The sequence below is a fragment of the Staurois parvus genome, unplaced genomic scaffold, assembly GCF_062004578.1.
Source record: "Staurois parvus isolate SC_StPar_1 unplaced genomic scaffold, SC_StPar_1.0 ptg000106l, whole genome shotgun sequence".
NCBI lineage: Eukaryota > Metazoa > Chordata > Amphibia > Anura > Ranidae > Staurois > Staurois parvus.
The window spans coordinates 665225-685006 of record NW_028317902.1 but is presented as its reverse complement, the minus strand read 5'-3'; the positions used below and the strand labels follow the sequence as shown (position 1 = coordinate 685006).

The following is a 19782-nucleotide window of genomic DNA, read 5'->3' as shown; positions in this document are numbered from 1 at the left end:
GTAACACATTGATTTATTGGATTTCCTCTTATTATTCTGACCAAATGTTTTCAAACTGAGTTGTTGCAGGTTTAAAAACATGTTTCTATCCTCACAGATTCTTGACTCTTTAAATGAAAGCTGTATTCCTTCTGACACCAGCACCCCAAGACGTGGTCGGCGTCAGCTTCCTTCTGTGCCTGCAACCCCAAGACCTCTTATCTCTTTCTCTTCTTTAATTCGCCGGCAAAAACACAGCTCTCCTCCTATGAATGGCAGCGATAATGCAGCACCTCTTCCAAGTGACCCAGGTCTGAGTGAGTCTTCCTGTTCTCTCCAGGGACGTCATAGCTCCCAGTCCACCCCTCAGCACTATATCTCAGAGCCATATTTGGCCCTACATGAGGAGATGCAAAGCTCAGACTGCCCAACTGAGGACACACTTACCTTTGAGGTTGCTGTGGCTACCAGTCTAGGCCGTTCTAACACAATCGGCTCTGCCCCTTTACGTCATGGGTGGCAGATGCCCAATGGTCATTATCGACGTAGAAGGAAGGGTGGTGTGTCACCTGTCATAGCTTCCCGTGAATTGAGTGACACAGAAGAGGATGATCGGTGTTAAAGAAAGTTTGGCTGTTCTTGCTGTACCACAGCTGGTAATATTTGAATGGTTCCTTTCATATCACTGAGCTTCTTCCAGAGGAGCCCCCAAGCACTCACTGCCAATTCCCTAACCAAAATGCAGGTCCAGGCAATGCCTTGAGAATGGAAGCCTGTCTTTTAATATCTTGTGCCAAAAAACAGAAATGAACTGCCTGGGAAGATACATGCAAAGGGGAAGGCATGGAAGTCTAAGGCCCCTATTACTGGACTGTGATTGTGGGGTGATCTGTTATATGTACATAGGCTGTGGGCATCACTGCCTATCACATAGGTTCACTATTGTCGATTGATACCTTTTTATCTTTTGCCAATAACAGGAGTTGTGTTTCAGAATGTTGACAAATGATTGCCTTCCACAATGATCCTTCAGCAGGAAAGTAAACAAAGAAATATGGCTAATTAGTTTAGTCATTGGACAGCCATCATGTTGCAGTTTACTCTTACACACATTGGTTGACTGAAGGATTTGCTGTCTAGTTGTGTGATGTTCATATAGAAATTATATGCAAAATGTAGAATGATTGGTTGACAGGCTTTATGTTAAGTGCTAATCCTGAGCCCATGACCCCTTTTCAATGTACAAGGAGATGAGGATCCATTTTTTGTTACATGTTTTCCATAAAAAAAAGATCAAAAGATACTTGTGAAATCTTGGTTAATGTTTTCATTACATTGTGAGGGGTTATAGTAGACAGCACAGAGATCATGTGAAAATGAAATGGATAAAGCAGACATATCTTTAGGGATATTCATACTCATTTCTTCATTGTAAGGCTTTGCCCACTCATAGAGGTGATAGGCATGTTTCAGTTTAGTTTGCATGGACCCTAGAAGCTCCTTAATTTTGCAGTGTTGATCTAACCATCACCTTGAATTACCGCAACAGAATTCATTTTTGTGTTTTCCGAAGGTCTGTAAACACCTCAATTTTTAAGTCTTGAGTCTACCAAAACCGGTTTACTGTTTTTGTGCACATTCTCCACAGTACTTTCCATAAACCGAAAAAATACTTTCAATAATTTTACTTCTATCATACAGAAATTTACTACAAACTTTCAATTTCATCGGGTCATGAGACTTTAAAGGAAAACTCCACTTTTAAATTCTTTATTTAACATTTTTTCAATACTATTTTCTTCAGTTTACAAATTGTCTCTTAAAATTCTTATTAAAAAATATTTCTCTGCTCTTATTTAGTGCATAGCCATATTAAAGAATGGTGTTGTATGGGCATCTTATGTATGTCACCTGATGGTTTTTCCTGTACAGTTCCCCAAATCCATACTATATACAGAACAAGTGTTACATGTAGAATGCATAAATACCAGGGCTGGGACAATGGGTGGGCGGAAGATGCGTCTGCTCCGGGCACAATGGTTTATTGTAGGGATGGGGGCGCCTTACTTCTGTTACAAGGTTGACAGAAATAGTGACAGTGCAGTGATTTTGACAAGCTAGTGACTGCTGGGCGTAGGATCCCCTAAGCATGCACATTATGAACGGAAAGGCGCAGTTTGGCGTCTTTGCCCTGGGCACTAGATGACTTGGTCCCGGCAATGATACATACTGTATATACAGTATATGTGTGAATGACCCATGATATAATTTTAAACCTGTAACTGCATTATATGTGAAAGCTGAGTTTGTAGCTCCAGGACCCTGCCAAATGTTGATGTAGGAGGTGAAGAGTGGTGTGGCAATAACCCGTACAGTTTCCAACCAGTCTAATTTTTATTTCTGGCCATAATAATGTAATGTTCCCTCTTTAATCAAGCATGCTGTGTTAGCATTCTGGTGGCCACATCTTCACTGCTGTCATTTACCATATCATATGTACACAAACAGAGATATTTTTTGATATCCTCCTAGCAAACATTGTGAACAGTGCTCACTATAGTGCATATCCTTATGTTATATGCTAAAATTTCTCTTTCATCACTTTTAAGGGTTTATTAGTATTATTTGGCATAGTTATTAAGAATAAACTCATTAGATATGTATAATGCAAAGATTTCAGGTTCAAAGCCATTATTGTCTCACTTCTCCTCAATAAATGCCTGAGATTTGTACTGTGTCTGTATAGTGACAGCTATATCTGCCAAATGTTATCACTGACATCAGGCAACATGAAAACCCTTATGTCTTTGATTTAGCTTTAATTAGATCATGTCTAATATATTAGTTCTCTGCACACAGTAGATGCAGTTATGTTGCCTGAGTCAATTTTAATCAACATACAAGCTGAGAATTTGCTAGAAACCAATGACTTCACTGATTCTCATTGGGGTTTATTTAAACAAGCATTCAATGTTGTACTTATACAGGGCTGGCTTTAGACATGTGTGCTCAGTGTGGTTGCATAGAGCGTTGTGCTGCAGCAGCAAACTAGTAGCCTGTTCTCCAAAATGAGCTTGACCCTATGGTAAGCCAATGGACATTTTGCCCAAACTGCTTCCTTTACTTAAAAAGAATTTCTAGCACATGAGCATAACATTCATCACAGTTGAATTGGTAAACTGACTCACCAGATTATGTATGTTTATAAATAGAAACGCAAGAAACTCACATAAAAGCATTAAAGAAACTTTAACTCCCTCTAATGTGCATCAGGAATTTAAAATTCAATTAAAAAACAGGAAGTTCCATCCCTCTTTCTTAAGGCCTCATTCACATGCCCCAGAAAGGGTTTTATTTACAGATCTTAATGCAGCTGCATTGCTTTCAATAGAAACATTCACCCAGGTGTGTAAACTAGCACTGCGTTCAGATCCATAACACAAAATCCAAAAATCTGCTAAAAACATGTGTATACATGTATTCTAGATGCAGGTATTGGAAAAAACAGGATAATTTTATGCAAAAGTTTACTGATCATTATTCAGCAACTTTTGTGCTGAAAAAAACATGAGTAAAAAGATCAATCAAATTTTTATGGCCGTATGAATGAAGCCTTAAAGTGGTATTAATCCCAGAAACAAACATTTATTATATTGCAGCTTACAAATTCTTATATGTGATGGCTGATACTTCTATAGGCTTTCTTTCTTTTATTTTCGCCTAGTGATCTGGTCAGTAAGTCTGTTGTTTTTTAAAAGAACAAGCTCTCCTCCACATGTATCAGTTAACAGTGTTGAGACAAACCATTTAACACTGACAGGGGTGCTTACAATGATCAACTTTTATTTATTAATGTGAAACCTTTATCCCAAAAGAAAAAAAAACAGTTGATGTAACTGTTTATAAAGTTTTATCTAGAGTTTGGCTTCAAATTGTTAGTGTATCTAAATCTGCTAGTACATCAGGCACTTCCTTCCCCCCTAACAATGATGCTGTTCCTATATGCTTCCTGAGCTCATTTATCCAGAATGTAGACACTTTAATACAGGAGGTGTATTACTGGCCAGATCACCAGGAGAAAAGAGACTGCAGATGTCTCCTCTGCCCTTAAAAGCATCTGATCAGACCAAGATCAATTAAAAATGGGAGTGTTTACATCTGGGGAAACCAGAAGTGATAAATGCTCATCGCTTCCAGTTTCCTATACCATAGAGGTGATCGAAGCTGTTCTGGTCTTTGACTACCTCTATGGTCATCTGGCTGAAATGCCGACTGTGTTCTCAGGTCTCCCAATAGGACAGGAACGGGGCGGGAACATCCCCGCCCTCTTTGTAAAAGTAATCCAGCAGCTAATTAGCTGCTAGGATTGCCTTTACAAGAAAGCTAACTGTCAGCTCTAAAAAACAATACGGGAATGATGCGTGCAGCTGTAGGTGTCATCCCGATATAACCACGTGAAATCCAGCAAGGTACAAATGGTTAAAGAAAATAAACTAATGAAGCCTCTACATCTAATGATTATTAAGCTGCAATATATACAATTTTTGGTTTGGGGTTTAATATCGCTTTATATTGTATTTCCACTTTTGCAGCCATACTTTATATTTGTTACTTGTCCCCATTCACATAGAAAACTCTATTATAGACCCTTCCGCAAAAAATCCTAGGTAGTTCTCTTTGTTTATGAGGGGGCTGGACTGATGCGTTTGCCATAGTTACCCCTTGTCTTGTACTTGGCAGTCAGATCTTCATTATCAGTTGTAACTAGATTTGAACACTCTTTGCCCTAACAAATCATAAAAAGTTGTAGAGACTAGGCTTCTTGCATTGTATGTTAAAGCGGTGGTTAAGTCCACTGTATATTTTTTTTTTTAGGGGCCCCCAGGCAGGTTATGCCATAATGTGCTCATATACACCACATATTAGCATGGCAGACTTACCTGTCATACAGTACCCTCCAGTGCTGTGGTGTGATCGATCAGGCGGACCCCGGGCTTCTATCTTTGCCCGGTCGTCTTTCCAGGTTTCGGATACTTAAAGAGCTGGGCCATGATGACACAACTCCCGTGCATGCACCCGAGAGTCACATCAATGCAGCGTGGATCTGGGGCTGCACATGCACGGCTCAGAGTACATGATGGCTGTCAGGGAGGAGAAAACATTTATGACAAAAGAGACCGATAGGGTCTTTTCTGTCATAAATACCCTGCCTGTTAGCAATTATTTAAAAAGAGAGTTTATTACTTTAATAAGGACTTTAATGAGGACAGACTTTGGACAGGCTTACTGTAACATTGTTTAAAAAACCTTGCAGTCAGCTACGACACCTCCTTCTGAGAAATATCTGAAAGGTAAGAAATATTTCTTAAAAGTTTTTTAAGGCATGCTGGGTGAATGAGAACACAAACGTTCTTTATAATGGGACTTTCTCAAATTTGACTGCAAAAGTGGAAATACGCTTTAAAACAAGTCTCTAGGATGCTTTCTGGTCTGTGGGTACATACTGCTGAGTCATATCTAAGCAAAGTGCTGGGTGACCATCATTGCTGTACATAAATAACACTGTACTACTGATAGGTTACCAGTTAATGTTATTGTTATAGTGGGACTTTACTTAACAGAAGAAAGTCGGCTGGTAAGCCAGCTCATTTCACATTACATTTGACTTGTCCTTTAAAAGAAAAAAAAAAAAAAACAAGACTTGTTCTAGCTTTAAGGTCAAACGCAAGCCAGATATCAGACAGCATTTTAATAACAGCAGCGCCACCCATTCACCAGCAAACCAGACCGATCTCTCTGGTGCCATCCCATGCTCCTGTAGATGAAACAGATAAGGTCAAGGCAATGTCTCATCCTCTGTTTCCTCACTGTCTCTCTTCTGCATGAGAGTACACAAGGACATAGAGGATGTGATTAAGTCATGTCACTAATCTTACACAATCTGATTGGGCATTAAAGGGTGTGGCACCATATATCACTGCAAAGTGTTGCTCCATGACCCACTACAATTGGGTTATGCCTAGGCTTGGATTCTTTTTTGGATCTAATTGCCGCTGAATGGCTCAGAAATATATCAATATATGAACGTTACTCTAAGATCAGGGCAAATGTGTCACAATACAACAGCTGTAGTGTTATCCAGGATCTGTGTGCTCTTTTGAGCTGGAGCAAAACTTATAAATGTAAAAAAATAATCTGTCTCTGTCCAGACTTAAGTAAGAAGCTTAGTCTTACATTTTTAGGCCCTGAATTTTAAATTAGTTAAAGAAAAATTGCTCTGGGTCATTGTGCTGTTTATGTGAACTGTCTTGTGTTGCAAATGGAATCCTTTTGGAAATCTGTAGTATTATCAGATATCTTTCGCTGGTACAGATGAGTATGAATTAACGCTAAAACTGGATGTAAAATATAACCAGATTTGGCAGTTCACCAAGGTTTGTATCCTCACCTATACTTATCTCTTCAGAGCTACATTTTCTCCTTCTGCAATGATGGACACTTAACAAGAGTGCTATGTACATGCAAATACTTCTCTCGGTGCAACGCCGGAAAGAAGACTCAATCTAATCAGAAGCTGGGGATGGAGACTGTATTATAATTCAAATAACTTGTTTTTGTCCATAATTTAAAAAAAAAAAAAAAAACTATGAAAAATAAGTTGTGGGATTTTGATGGGGGATTTTTTGTGAAAGAGAATAAAAATATATAAAACAAATTGTAAATAATTCTCAATATTTCCTGTCTTTTTCTGACTTTTTCAGTCTGGAAATAAAACTCGAAAAAGGCAAATGTTTTGTGTTGTTGTTAACCTTGTAATAGTCATGAAATAGTTTATTTTTTCATCTTGACACTCCACTCGGTAGTGTGGATCTGTGCTTTGCCAATGCAGGACAGGTTTACTTTAATGCTGGGCGCACCAGTTCCACATGCTTACCTTATGTTTGCACCAGTCGCACATGCTCATCTTCTGCTTGTTTCCCTATTGTGTTTCAGCTACTTTGGAACAATACATAGTTGTCAATATTTGGAAATAATTTGTGGAAATACCAGCACCATCTGCCAAATACATGGGGGCATAGCCAAAGGTGGGTGAGACTAATGAGTGTTCCTCACAGGGTATAGCTTTTTCTGTCGTACCTACCCACATACATTGAAAAAGTGTATATGCAGCACACAAATAATGCTCTAATATATTAGTGTTATAAGTAGATGTATATCATAAACATATATCATTGTGCGTAGTAAACAGATATACTCCAATAAATACCAAATATATATACAAAAACGTGCAAATCCTTGTGTCATAAGTGACAAACACGTGCCCAAATGTGCGTTGAAATTATCCAAAATTAAACATATGTCCATCGAAAAAATTAAAACATAATAAGTTCCAAACTCATCATAAATCACTCATACATCCATGTGACGAACTTGCTGTATGCTGTGTTTAAAATTCACCATACGCTATTAAACAGTTTTTATAATGAATTGTGCCTTTAATACTGCCGTGCTTCATGTGATATTCAAATCCAACCGAAGTGCAATAGTGTCCCTCTTCAATGTCCACACACCCCCGACACACTATTGTGCTCACCTTAATGTCTGACCTGCATCCCAGGTCAAACTGTGCTTTTACCTTTTGACAGGGTAGGTATATAGATGTAACTGCTCTTCCACCATCAGCTTACTATCAGGTGTATTACTGCTCTTCCAGAATCAGCTTACTATCTCCTCCAACTCCACTCCATACATATGAAAAAGATACTCCTCATAGTGTAGTATTGTAAATAAAACACCTTTATTAAAATACAAAAATTTCCACTTGTGTTTGATAGTGTCCAACTGGGACACTGCAGGATAAACTATTTGTGTGTTTGAATGCTGTTTTTCTATACCAAGATGGCGGCTTGATATCACCAGCGTACTTTTGTATTTTAATTTATTTATTTATTTGGTATTTATTGGAGTATATCTGTACTACGCACAATGATATATGTTTATGGTATACATCTACTTATAACACTGATATATTAGAGCATTATTTGTGCGCTGCATATACACGTTTTCATTTATTTACTGTATGTGGGAACACATTCTATGCCGGCAGCACATCACTGTATAATCATATTAACACCATATTGTGCTGAGGTTTTTTCTATATATTTACCCTCATACATTACTATGTTTTGGACCAATTACATCTTTTGTGTACTCTGAAGAGAAAATGAAAAAAGAATCCCCATAATTTGTCTCAGTAAGATAAAATAAGTCTCATCACAGGTGTCAGTGACAAAATATGCCCCATCAGCATAGTCAATGAGAGCCCCACTGTTGAAATCTGTGGGGCAAAATAAGCCCCATCACTGTTGTGAGTGTGAGTAAAGTATGCCCCATGTTGGTGTCTGTGAGATAAATAAGCCTCATCATTGGTATTAATGGGAGGAGAATAAGCCCCATCATGGTGTCAGAGGGAATACTATAAGGTGCATATCAATGGAGCCGTAGAAGCAAAATCAACCCACAATCGATGGGGTCAGTGGACACAAAGTAAACCTCAAATTATTGGTAACACTAGTAACAAAATAAAGTTGTTGGTGTTACTGAGAGAAGGAATAACTATTAGTGTTCAATGGTTACTTACTTGAAGCTGCCATGCTAATGCACTATCTCTGCTGACTGGAACTATGTTGTGACTATCAAGTAGAGGGCTTTTTTTCCCCCAAAGAATAGGTGCAGGAACTCCACTGCATCCTTCAAAGCAACCCCCCTCCCCCCACACGCACACCCATCAAATAGTAGGTGTGGCTAAATTTCACAGTGGAAGGGTCTTAAAGGGCCCTTAAATACCAGGATTGTGCAACGTACAGAGTGCAGAGTTCAGGGGTGCACTTAGCACAGAGTGCAGAGTTTGTGGGTGCTCTACATACAGAGTGCACAATTTAGGGTTGTGTTACACAAAGAGTGCAGAGTTCAGGGGTGCACTAAGTACAGAGTTCAGAGGTGCACTACATACAGAGTGCAAAGTTCAAGGTTGCATTATACACGGAGTGCAGAGTTCAGCCCTCTTCCACAGCTGCTTACCTCTGCATCAACATCTCCCTTTCACCTCTCTTCCACTCTGACCTCTGCACAGAACCCCCCCTCCACTGCCCTTATCTTCTCCCTCGCTCCTTAAAGTTCCACCATCTTTCATGTATCTTACTTTTGTTCCCATATTAGGCTGAAGCACCCAGTCGGCTCTAGTACTTCTCTACAAACTGCAGGCTGATCCTCCTCTCTCACATGTAGAGATATCATCAGTGGAAGTATTGGCATACAGGCACCAGGGCAAAGAAGGAGATCACAGAGGGTGAAGCCTACCACACAACCCCTTATGCCCATGACTGCACTGCACCCCGGGTACCTGCATCTCCCTTGTCCCTGTCCTGCACTCAGTGGGATGTGTTCAGGAGATCTGATCTGAAGGAGCCGCTGGGAGATAAGCTATCACTTGTAAACACAGTAGTTAGACTTTTGCATTTACAAGTGATATTGGTGAGCAGGGAGCAGAGGGCCTGAGTCAAAGGTGGCGGAACTGAGTTCCACCAAGTTCCAGCTAAATAAAAGCCCTGACTTCACCCAACAGTCAGTGCTCGCATAATTGCAATGCCAGGTGCTATAGGACCATTACAGCACTCAACACCCTGCTGCCACTCTGAAACCATGAAATAAGATCCAAAATCTCATGACTTGCCCACAGGATCACAAAACTTGGCAAAGACCATGCTGGGTGCTGAGCATGCAACAAACATGCACCAGTACTGTCACATGGGAAGGGTATCACATGCAAGGGTATCACACACCCCCATACCTAGAAGGTACCATGTATTTTTCTTTGCTCCAAACAGAAGACATGGGCAAAGATAAGTTGAACATGTGTGATTAATAGTGCCACCATTAAAGTGAACCTATTGTTTTGTCCTGCATGCTTTAAAGAATACCTGTCATGAATTAAATATGGGGACTGCTGTTGCAAAAATGCTGTATTTCTAGCAGTCTATGGTTACACTTTCTGAGTCACTGACCAAGAACATGTATTCAGGACATGAAATCAGAACTCCTGGTCTGTATACCTGTTTTGGGTGAATAACTCTTAAAGCACTGACTTCAGAAGGGTAGCATGACAGAAAGGGATTGAGCATTTTTAATAGGAAGTCAATAATGGCAGCCTACTCATTTCTCAAATGACAGGTTTTCTTTAAATGCTTTACTTCTTAGGAAGCCTCTTGGAAGCACCTTGAAGAAGAAGAAGACTTTGGAAGAACTTTGTTTTCATTCTTCGGCTCATTGCCAGTTTTACAAAATTACAAAATGCTAAATTCCCAGCCTTCATTCCAATCCTTTCACTGTCAATTGTGTAAGCATCAGACTTCTCCAGCTATGAATCCCATTTGGATTGTGCCTTTGGGTATTCACGCTCAAGAAGACCATCAAACAGCTGTCACTCTTAATCCCATCTTTCATCTACACTATGAAATCACCTGTAAAAAGCTGAGAACAGCATAAGCCTGCAGCAGTATTGTGTGCAACAGGAACATACTGCATCCAGATGACAACAAATGTCACTGTAAATGCTGCACCTTCCATCACCGGCACTAATGAGGAGAGGGGAATGCCGATTATGGAGTTGCATGTAGGTACAGAATATCATCTGCGCTTGTTTACTCTGACAAACCATCCAGATTCTCATCATCTACTCATCATGAGGTAAACTTAGCCAGCTTTTTTATTCAGCAAGATTAAGAGGCAGCAGAGAGCCATTCTAGGAAATAAATACAGCCCCAACAATCCAAGTGACTGTTACAAGTCAGTAGAGCTGAAGATCTGGCATTTCACAGTTAAATGAAATAATGTTAAAGTGGAAGTAAGCCTCTGACATGAAAACTGAACAAAACATATCCTTCTATTGTGTGTACTTGTCTCAATCCAAATCACTTTGTTTGATTTATATCTGCTGTCTTCTTCCACTACTACGTGCATGATTAATTTTTGACAAGTTATGATGACTCCGGCATGCAGCTTATGAGTGACAACCTCAGCTGCGAATGTTTCCCTAGGAGACCGTGTAGAGGGAAAATGCCTTTTCCCTCCACTCAGGTCTAAGATTACACTCAGCTGCCTTGACTATGCAGTGCGGTGTGTGTCATCAGATCCCCGTCCCCTGCCTTCTTTCAGTCAGAAATGCTGTGTGAACTGTACACTTTGGACAGTTGTGGATAAGAAATGGGGCTTCATGGTTGACTGGTTTTGGCGACAAAGAACAAGTCCCTATGCCTGCTCCAGCCCTGCTAGCACACTGTCCCTCCTGCTGGGACCGAACCCTCTGCCACCTTCTGCCCTGCTCCTTGCCATAGGCCTCCACATGACATTCCTGGCCATATACCTTTATACAACTAAGTAAGGAATGTCTACAGAAGAAATAGATTTGCTGCACTTTACTGGTGGGATTCAAGAAATTACACTACAGTCACATCCCGAGGACAAACAATAAATTCTACAGTGAATTGACATTACACAGTCAATCACATTTAGTGGCATAAAAGCATGTGCAGCACTTTAGTAGCCATCTCCGCTCTCCTCTGCCCAGGGTCATTAGTACTCACAGGACTGTGTGCTCTGTAGTCACCTTCTTGCTAGGTACATCTTGGGAACCCTCCAGGGAAGCAGCCTTACATAGGGGTCTTCAGCCTGGCCTAAAAGGTCTTTTGCAGTTAGCTCTCACCTCCATAAGGGAAAGAAAAGCTACAACTCCTCCTGCATACAGGTCCCCTCAACTCTGGGGGCCTGCATATGCTGGCTACATCCTCGTAGGTGTAGGATATTTAGCTACCATGCCCCAAATGTGCCTGTGCTCTATTCTACCCAACTTATATATGGATGCTGACTCACCCATGACATCACTGTAGGAGGGCTCTACCTAAAAGGATCTAGCACCTGATGACACTACCTACTGTAACCAGACCTAGTACTAAAGTAGATAACTGCACCTGCCTACATATAGATAAACAGGTACATCTTATGTGGGAGGATTTATTTGTTCTCTATGAATCACCTGCAACTAGTCACATCAGTAGGTATTGTATATGTAAGGGTTTACAACCACTTTAAAAATGGGAGAAGGTGAGGCTTACTCTTAATCTGGGCAGAAGCAGTGGTGGAACTTCCAGGGTCACAAAAGTCACACTTGTGACCGGGCCCTGGAGTTCTGCCACTGTGGGGGGGGGGGCGGCAAGAGCCCAGACTGTGTCCCCCTAGTGTTGCTGGATGCAGGGCTCTGAGGCTAGATTCTCTCACAAGCAGCCCAGAGCCAGTGCTGACAGTTCTCCCTTCCTCCTTCCCCCCACCCCGAACGAACGGGAGAAGAGAGAGAGCTGTCTCTGCTCCTCCTCCTCCCACTCTCTCCTTATGTGTCTTATGTGGGAAGTGGGTAGTGAAGACACAGGAGGATATGGCAAGAGGAGGAGGAGCAGAGCCAGGGAAGTTTGACTGAAGACAAACAGCAGGAAGGGGAACGGCGCCAACAGCCCATCCATTCATCCATGCATCCTGTGATGATGATGGGGGGCTCTGCGGACTCTGATGGTGGTAGGCTCTGCAGTCTCTGATGCTGGGGGGGCTCTGCGGACTCTGATGGTGGGGGTCTCTGCAGACTCTGATGGATGGGGGCTCTGCAGACTCAGATGTAAGGGGTGCTCTAGGAACCCTAGTTAAAAGGGAATTCTTGTAACTTTGATGAAAGTGGGGACTCTGGTTACCAGCAACCCCCTTATATCAGAGTTCCTCTTACACCAGAGTCTGCAGGGTTCCTTCTTATATCACAGTTCTCACTGTTCCCCCTTAAATTAGAGTTCTCCCTTACAGGGAATTCTGAGAGTTCAGATGTAAGGGGAATGCTGCGCATTCATATGTAAAAGGGGAAACTCTGAAGATTCAGATTTGAAGGGGAAATGCTGGGGATTCAGATGTAAAGGGGAAAACTGCTGATCCAGATATGAACTTTGACGTAAGGGAAGACTCTTGTGATTAAATACATATGATTAGAAATTTTATTTATTCGCAAAATATATGTATACTACTACAAAAAAAAAATTGCCATGCGCCACTAAAGTATTCAGGTTTGGCTTGAAGAAAAGTTGGCAACCCTATCCAAGTAGCAGGAAGGGAGCTCGCTGCAGAACAGGAAACAGTTCTGCTGTGGGACCGTACAGCCTAGGCTTAGGACCCAAGGGGTTCAATAGGCACACAGTGAATGTTTTGAAGACAAACACTGGTACTTGCAGGCAACACAATGCCTTTAGCACTTCAGGTAACATAGGCACGTTTTTGGCGAAGTCAGGATAAGGAAGCAGTGCTAGATCAACTGATTATGGGATTACATGATTTATTTGGCTAGTACTCATACAGTTGTGTTCAAAATAATAGCAGTCAGACATCACTAACCTGATCAATCACTGTTTTTGGTAGAAATGATATTTCTACATGGCAAATAATTTACTAGCAGGTGTAGTAGAGTAATAGAAATCCAACAGACCCAACAGTCATGACATGCATGCTGCTGATTCTGTGTAATTGAATCACTAATTGAAAGGGGCATGTTCAAAATAATAGCAGTGTGGAGTTCTATCAGCAAGGTCATTCATTCTTTGAAAAACAGGTGGCAATTATTGCCTTTATTTAAGGAAGGAAGGCAGCAAATGTTGTACATGCTGGTTACAGTGCATTTCTCTCTGAAATTCTGAGGAAAATGGGTCGTTCCAGACATTGTTCAGAAGAACAGCGTACCTTGATTAAAAAGTTGATTGGAGAGGGGAAAACATATAAAGAAGTGCAGAAAATGATAGGCTGTTCAGCTAAAATAATCGCAAATGCTTTAAAATGGCAACCAAAACCTAAAAGACGTGGAAGAAAGTGAAAAACTACTATTCGAATGGATAGAAGAATAGCCAAAATAGCAAGGACTCAGCCAACAATCGACTCCAGGAAGATCAAAGAAGGTCTAAAGTTACCTGTGAGTACTGTTACAATTAGAAGACGCCTACGTGAAGCCAAGCTATCTGCAAGAAGCCCCCGCATAGTCCCACTGTTGGAAAAAAGACGTGCTGAAGAGGTTACAATTTGCCAAAAAGCACATTGACTGGCCTAAAGAGAAATGGCACAACATTTTGTGGACTGATGAAAGTAAGATTGTTGTTTTTGGGTCTAGTGGCCGGAGACAGTTTGTCAGACGACCACCAAACACTGAATTCAAGCCACAGTACGCTGTGAAGACAGTGAAGCATGGTTGTGCAAGCATCATGATATGGGGGTGTTGGGCCTATTTATCGCATACCAGGGATCATGGATCAGTTTGAATACATCAGAATACTTGAAGAAGTCATGCTGCCTTATGCTGAAGAGGAAATGCCCTTGAAATGGGTGTTCCAACAAGACAATGACCCCAAACACACCAGTAAACGTGCAACATCTTGGTTCCAGACCAACAAGATTGACGTTATGGAGTGACCAGCCCAATCCCCGGATCTTAATCCAATAGAAAACTTGAGGGGTGACATCAAAATTTCAGTTTCTGAGACAAAAACAAGAAATAGAGAAGAACCATGGAATGTAGTCCAATCATCCTGGGCTGGAATACCTGTTCACAGGTGCCAGAAGTTGGTTGACTCCATGCAACACAGATGTACAGCAGTTCTCAGAAACAGTGCTTATACAACTAAATATTCATTTAGTGATTCAAAAGAAAGCAAAATCTTCAAACATTTTTCAGTTTGTAAAGAAGAATACAATCACGGCTATTTTTTTGAACAGTCTAATATTCACTTTTCTTCAATTTTTTTAGAGGAAGAACACAAATTTGATATATTTTTCTTCATGTTTTGATTTGGAATAGAATGTGTAGTGTTCCCAATGCATTTGCGTGTATGGAAATAAAAGCTATTAGAAGGATTTTGAGCTTTATTCACTTTTTTCAACACACTGCTAATATTTTGAACACAACTGTATATCTTAATGCAGGAATATTCAACGTCAGCCCTCAAGGGCCACATATAGACCAGGAAAACTCAGAAGTGACAGATAGAGATTGCAGGGGAGGGAGAGAGCAGCCAGGATCCACCTAGGTGCCATGGATTGCGGCAAGTACACACTATATGTTCATATTTCAGTTCATAAGTTTCCAACCAAGAAAGAGAGGAACAGTCCTAGGGAACCCCTGCTAAAAATTCCTATATCTACAACTCACAAATCATTAGCGTGAACAGGAAATTATATATCTAAGAGAAAAAAAATAATAAAGAGTGTGGCATACTTAGCATATTTGACACTCGGAACTGTTCTGTATTAAAACATGTTTGTAGTAATAATAATGGAACAGAGTAATATTAATGACCACAAAAGAAAGTAGTGCTCCCTTACATTGGTGACCAGTGGAAAAGTGCCTCCTTATATTGATGGCCAATGGAGAAGTGCCTCCTTACACTAATGGTCAGTGAAGGACCCTAGTACAGTGATGGTCAGTGAGGGACCTGTAAGGGATTTCCGGCTAGAAGAATCGCGATCGGGAACACGCATGCTCATAGGAAATCCCGCAGAAGAATTGCCGGTTGTGCACATGCGCTCAGGAACGCGCGATCCCGCACATGCACGTGCACACGCACTGCGAAGATTGGCACCAGACGGCCCATTTAAGGAGTGCCTCTGCTCAGGTTCAGTTCTGACTGGTCTTCAGCTCCCCCCGTGTCCTGCTTGTTCCTGTACGATTCCTCCGTTACCAAACCGGCTTGTTCCTGACCCGACTTCGATTACTCTCCTGCTACCGGTTCCTGACTTCGGCTCTGCTCCTGACTTTGGCTTTTCCTTCTGATTCTGTACCGCGCTGCCCGACTGTTGATGCCCCTGGCTATCCTATGACTCTGCTCCAGTCTCTTGTCCTTACTACCTACATTGCTCTGCTGCACGTCTGGCAATCCACAGAACCTTCCCTGTCTATTATTCCGGTGCCCAAATCAGAGGATCATCTGCCTTCCAAGGTCATCATCTGCAAGAGCCGCAAGCAACAACCACTGGCGCTCTTGTCCCCCTGGTCCCTAGACTCCCTCTGTTCCAACATCAGCGGGGTCAGGGCTAGTGAAACAAGTGAGGCTGACCTCGTCAATTCAGTCTCCCATCAGATACGTGACAGGACCCTAGTTTACTGGTGGTAATTGAAGGATATTAGTATAGTGGTGGCCATTGAAGGACCCTATGAAAGACCCTTTGGGGGACATTTACTAAAACTGATGCATTCAGTGATATATTATCCCCAAGCCTCTTCAGTTCCTTTCCGTTAAACAATACTTGGCTCAGCATTGTTGGGTCTTTCTGCTGTGGCCTTAAAATGTGTAGATACTGTAGCAAGCACAACAATAACCACAAAACAGTAAACCACAAATGTAATTTATCTCATTGAGTGCACTGGGTGCATGAAACAATATGTTGGATGCACATCTAGGTCTCTCTGCATTAGGATTGGGGAGAATTATAATGGGGCCAATTATATGGAGGAAAGAAATATAACTCAGGACTATAGACATTATAAACATGTACATGTAGGTGATAAGCAATCCATTTCCTTCTGTGGGATAGAAAGGGTTAAAAAAAAATCTCTTTTGTGGTGGTGATTTCCACTGCAATTTCTTAGAGAGAGAGGTTTGCTGGATTTTCACCCTAGGTACTAGAAGTCCAGTCGGTATGAATTTAAGATGGGATGTGGATCTCTTTGTGAAATAGATAGGTATATTAGACATCCTATGGTCTCATTTATCCTTTTCCCATCTTCTTTTTTCCATCTCTATAGGTATTGATTTATTGTGAGGATTTGAGTTTTGATCTGCCATTTGTATTACCAAACCTGTATCACTCATTTGGTCCTTGCTCATATTGTTTTTAATTATGTGATTGTGTTAATTGTTCAGACTCATCCTCTTTTGGGTGAAGTTTTGGGTATACACACACACAAACACACACACACTCACATGTATATAGATGTGTGTGTGTTATTTATTTTATTAAGCACTATGCTGTGAAAAAGGCTACTTGTCGAAACTCGTCAGAGTGCTTTTATGTCACTCCTGTATCACTAACAAAGCTTTTGGATTTTGGAGTTGCCGGATCTTCCTGCTTTTTGTATCCTGTATCCAGTGTTTGGAGGCCCCTTACAAGTAGCTGAAAGAGACCTTTGGTGTCAGTGGTAGTTTATCAAAGAAGCATAAATTACTCAATGAACCCCTATCAACCTCTGGAGGAGCCATGGAACCCCAGTTAAAAAAGACTACTCTACATAGTAACCTACTATTATTAAAGACACAGCTTGTTACAAACTGCACATAAAATAGATTATCTCAGGGACCATCGCTGGGTAACAACTAGCAATTTCTTAGTCAGGCCATAGATGATGTGATTTTCTTTCCTACAACCATGGGTTGCAAGAAAGAAAATTGTTTGATTCCCCCATCAACACAGTCAGTATTCATGGAGGAATCCCTCCCACTGGCAATATTCACATGTAAAAATGTGACATGCTGGTTGTTGTACCCACGTTGATAGATGAATCAACTTGGGTACAATCAGCCTACCCATAGATGGTTTGAATCTTGGCTGATCCCTGCTGAAGTGGCTGAGATTTGAACCATCTATGGCCAGCTCTAGAAAAATCTGTAGTCCTTCAAGCGTAAATTAACTGTGGTCTGTACATCTATAGTGCACAATAGGGAAATAAATCGACATTTACATGAAAACTTCAGGATTTCTTATCTGCTGCTTCAAAATAGAATTTAAGTCGTTGAATCTCCTGGGCGACAGGGCCTTAGCACAGAGGGAGCAATCCACTGTCTCCATGGCAACCTCTGTAGACTTAATTTAGAGATCAATTCTCAGTTCCTAAGCAAATTTAAAATATATAAATTCTCCATTAACCGATATGACAGAGGGATTCTTGTTGGTGCCTTGAGAGCAGGGCTGTCATGGCAAACATGAAAACAATTCTAGCATCATAACTAAAATGCTTTAAAGTAAAAGTCAGATGTATAATTACGGTTGGAGAATTGTTTATAAGGAAATCTGTATGTAAAGCTCCCTGCCTCTCTTTCGGTCTGCATATGAAATGTCTTTGGAAAATGTAATGTACTACACTGCGAGTGGAAAACCATGGCCAGTTAGGAGTCTGTGGTGCATGCTCTGTACCAGTAACTGGTCTCCAATGTTGACCTGTGAGCATGTGGGGTATTTTCAGAACAGTGCATAGTTGTCTGCCTTCCTGCTAAGAAACAATTAGAAATTCACTTAGGCCGTCCTCTCCCATGGCAGCTTGTGTGCTTCTTCTTACCTGGAGGGACATTCAAAGCTTTAGGGCCTGGTGGGCTTTGCGCACAGAGAAATAAGCAGACAGCTTCTAATTTTCTAGCTATGATTCCTACATATAGGCTCATTGTGGAAGAAATGTAGCATGGACAGTTGCAAATTGACTATGTGGCCACTGATGGAAGCATACAGTTTAAAGTGATTGTAAAGGCTGAAGGTTTTTTAACCTTCTGTGTGCAGCAGTCCCCATATCGATCCAGTGCCGTGCATGAGAGCCTTGGCTGTCTAGGGACTCTCCCTCCTCATTGGCTGAGAAGGGAGCGGGAGCCATTGGCTCCCACTGTTGTCAATCGCAGCCAGTGAGCCAACGAGAAGAGATAGGGGGAGGGGCCAAGACACGGCTCTGTGTTTAAATAGACAAAGAGTAGCTGCTCGGGAGCAAGCCTGCTTAGGTGCCCCATAGCATGCTTTTTGCTGTGGGGGGGCACTTAGCAGGAGGGAGGGTCCAGGAGTGCCAGACCCAAGAAGAAGAGGATCGGGCTGCTTTGTGCAAAACCACTGCACAGATCAGTTAAGTATAACATGTTAGTTATTTGAAAACCCCTAAAATTGCCTTTTATATTGCATTAATGTGACACTGAACTCTGGTTTAATAATAATAAAAAAAAATCTACCTTCTAAAAGCTGATTGCAGAACCTAATCAAGGTATCTAGTCTGGAGAGGTGCCGTGTCGTCCACTTGACCATGTCCAGAGGAAGCTGGATGGTGGCAGTTATCCTGGGGACTGCACTGGATACCAGCAGTTGTGCATCAGAGCAAGGTAACCAGATGCCAGAGGAATCTGCCCTATGGTCTTCAGCTGTGGAGCCTTAGACCACTCAGAATCTTGCCCCATGGTCCCCAGCTGTGAGGGAATAGAATGTTCTTTATTCACACTTGCATAAGGAGAATATTGTCCTCTAACGACTGTCCACTAATCATTTTTTAGTAGACTAGTTCATCAAGCAATAAATCTAAAAAAAAAAGCCAAGAAAAAAAAAAAACTAGACTGCTTTATTGGAGCCAGAACTAGTGGACTGGTGCTTGGGTGGACAAGCAGCCTCTACAGTATTGGAGAAGAACCAGCTAGAGCCAGTGGCCCCTATGGGGGTAGCACTAGATTTGCATTAAAAATAATTTATTTCAATTGGGTGATTTATAGAATTATATTCTCTTTCTAATCCCTCATAACATATTTCCCTTACACATACAAATACTGATTTTGACATCAACATTACTAGTAGCACAATATTCCCTTGGAGAATGGAGGACACAATCTTGAGAACAGGAAAAAGAATAAATCTATAAGTTCCTTAAAGCATAAATTATTATTATTATTTATTATTATATAGGATTTATATAGTGCCAACAGTTTGCTCAGCGCTTTACAA

The 19782-nt window shown here is 41.2% G+C and overlaps 1 protein-coding gene across 8 annotated transcripts in view; it reads left to right on the top strand.

Moving 5' to 3' along the window:
* The window catches only part of CACNA1E (calcium voltage-gated channel subunit alpha1 E), a 1021369-nt gene extending 1014601 nt beyond the window's left edge, over positions 1-6768 (top strand). For all 8 annotated transcript variants that reach the window (XM_089671475.1, XM_089671472.1, XM_089671471.1 and 5 more), the window contains one exon: positions 98-6768. In XM_089671475.1, the coding sequence (XP_089527601.1) occupies positions 98-601 (504 nt within the window). In that variant the 3' untranslated portion in view covers positions 602-6768. The remainder of the gene's footprint in view (positions 1-97) is intronic.
* Positions 6769-19782: the final 13014 nt, after the last annotated feature.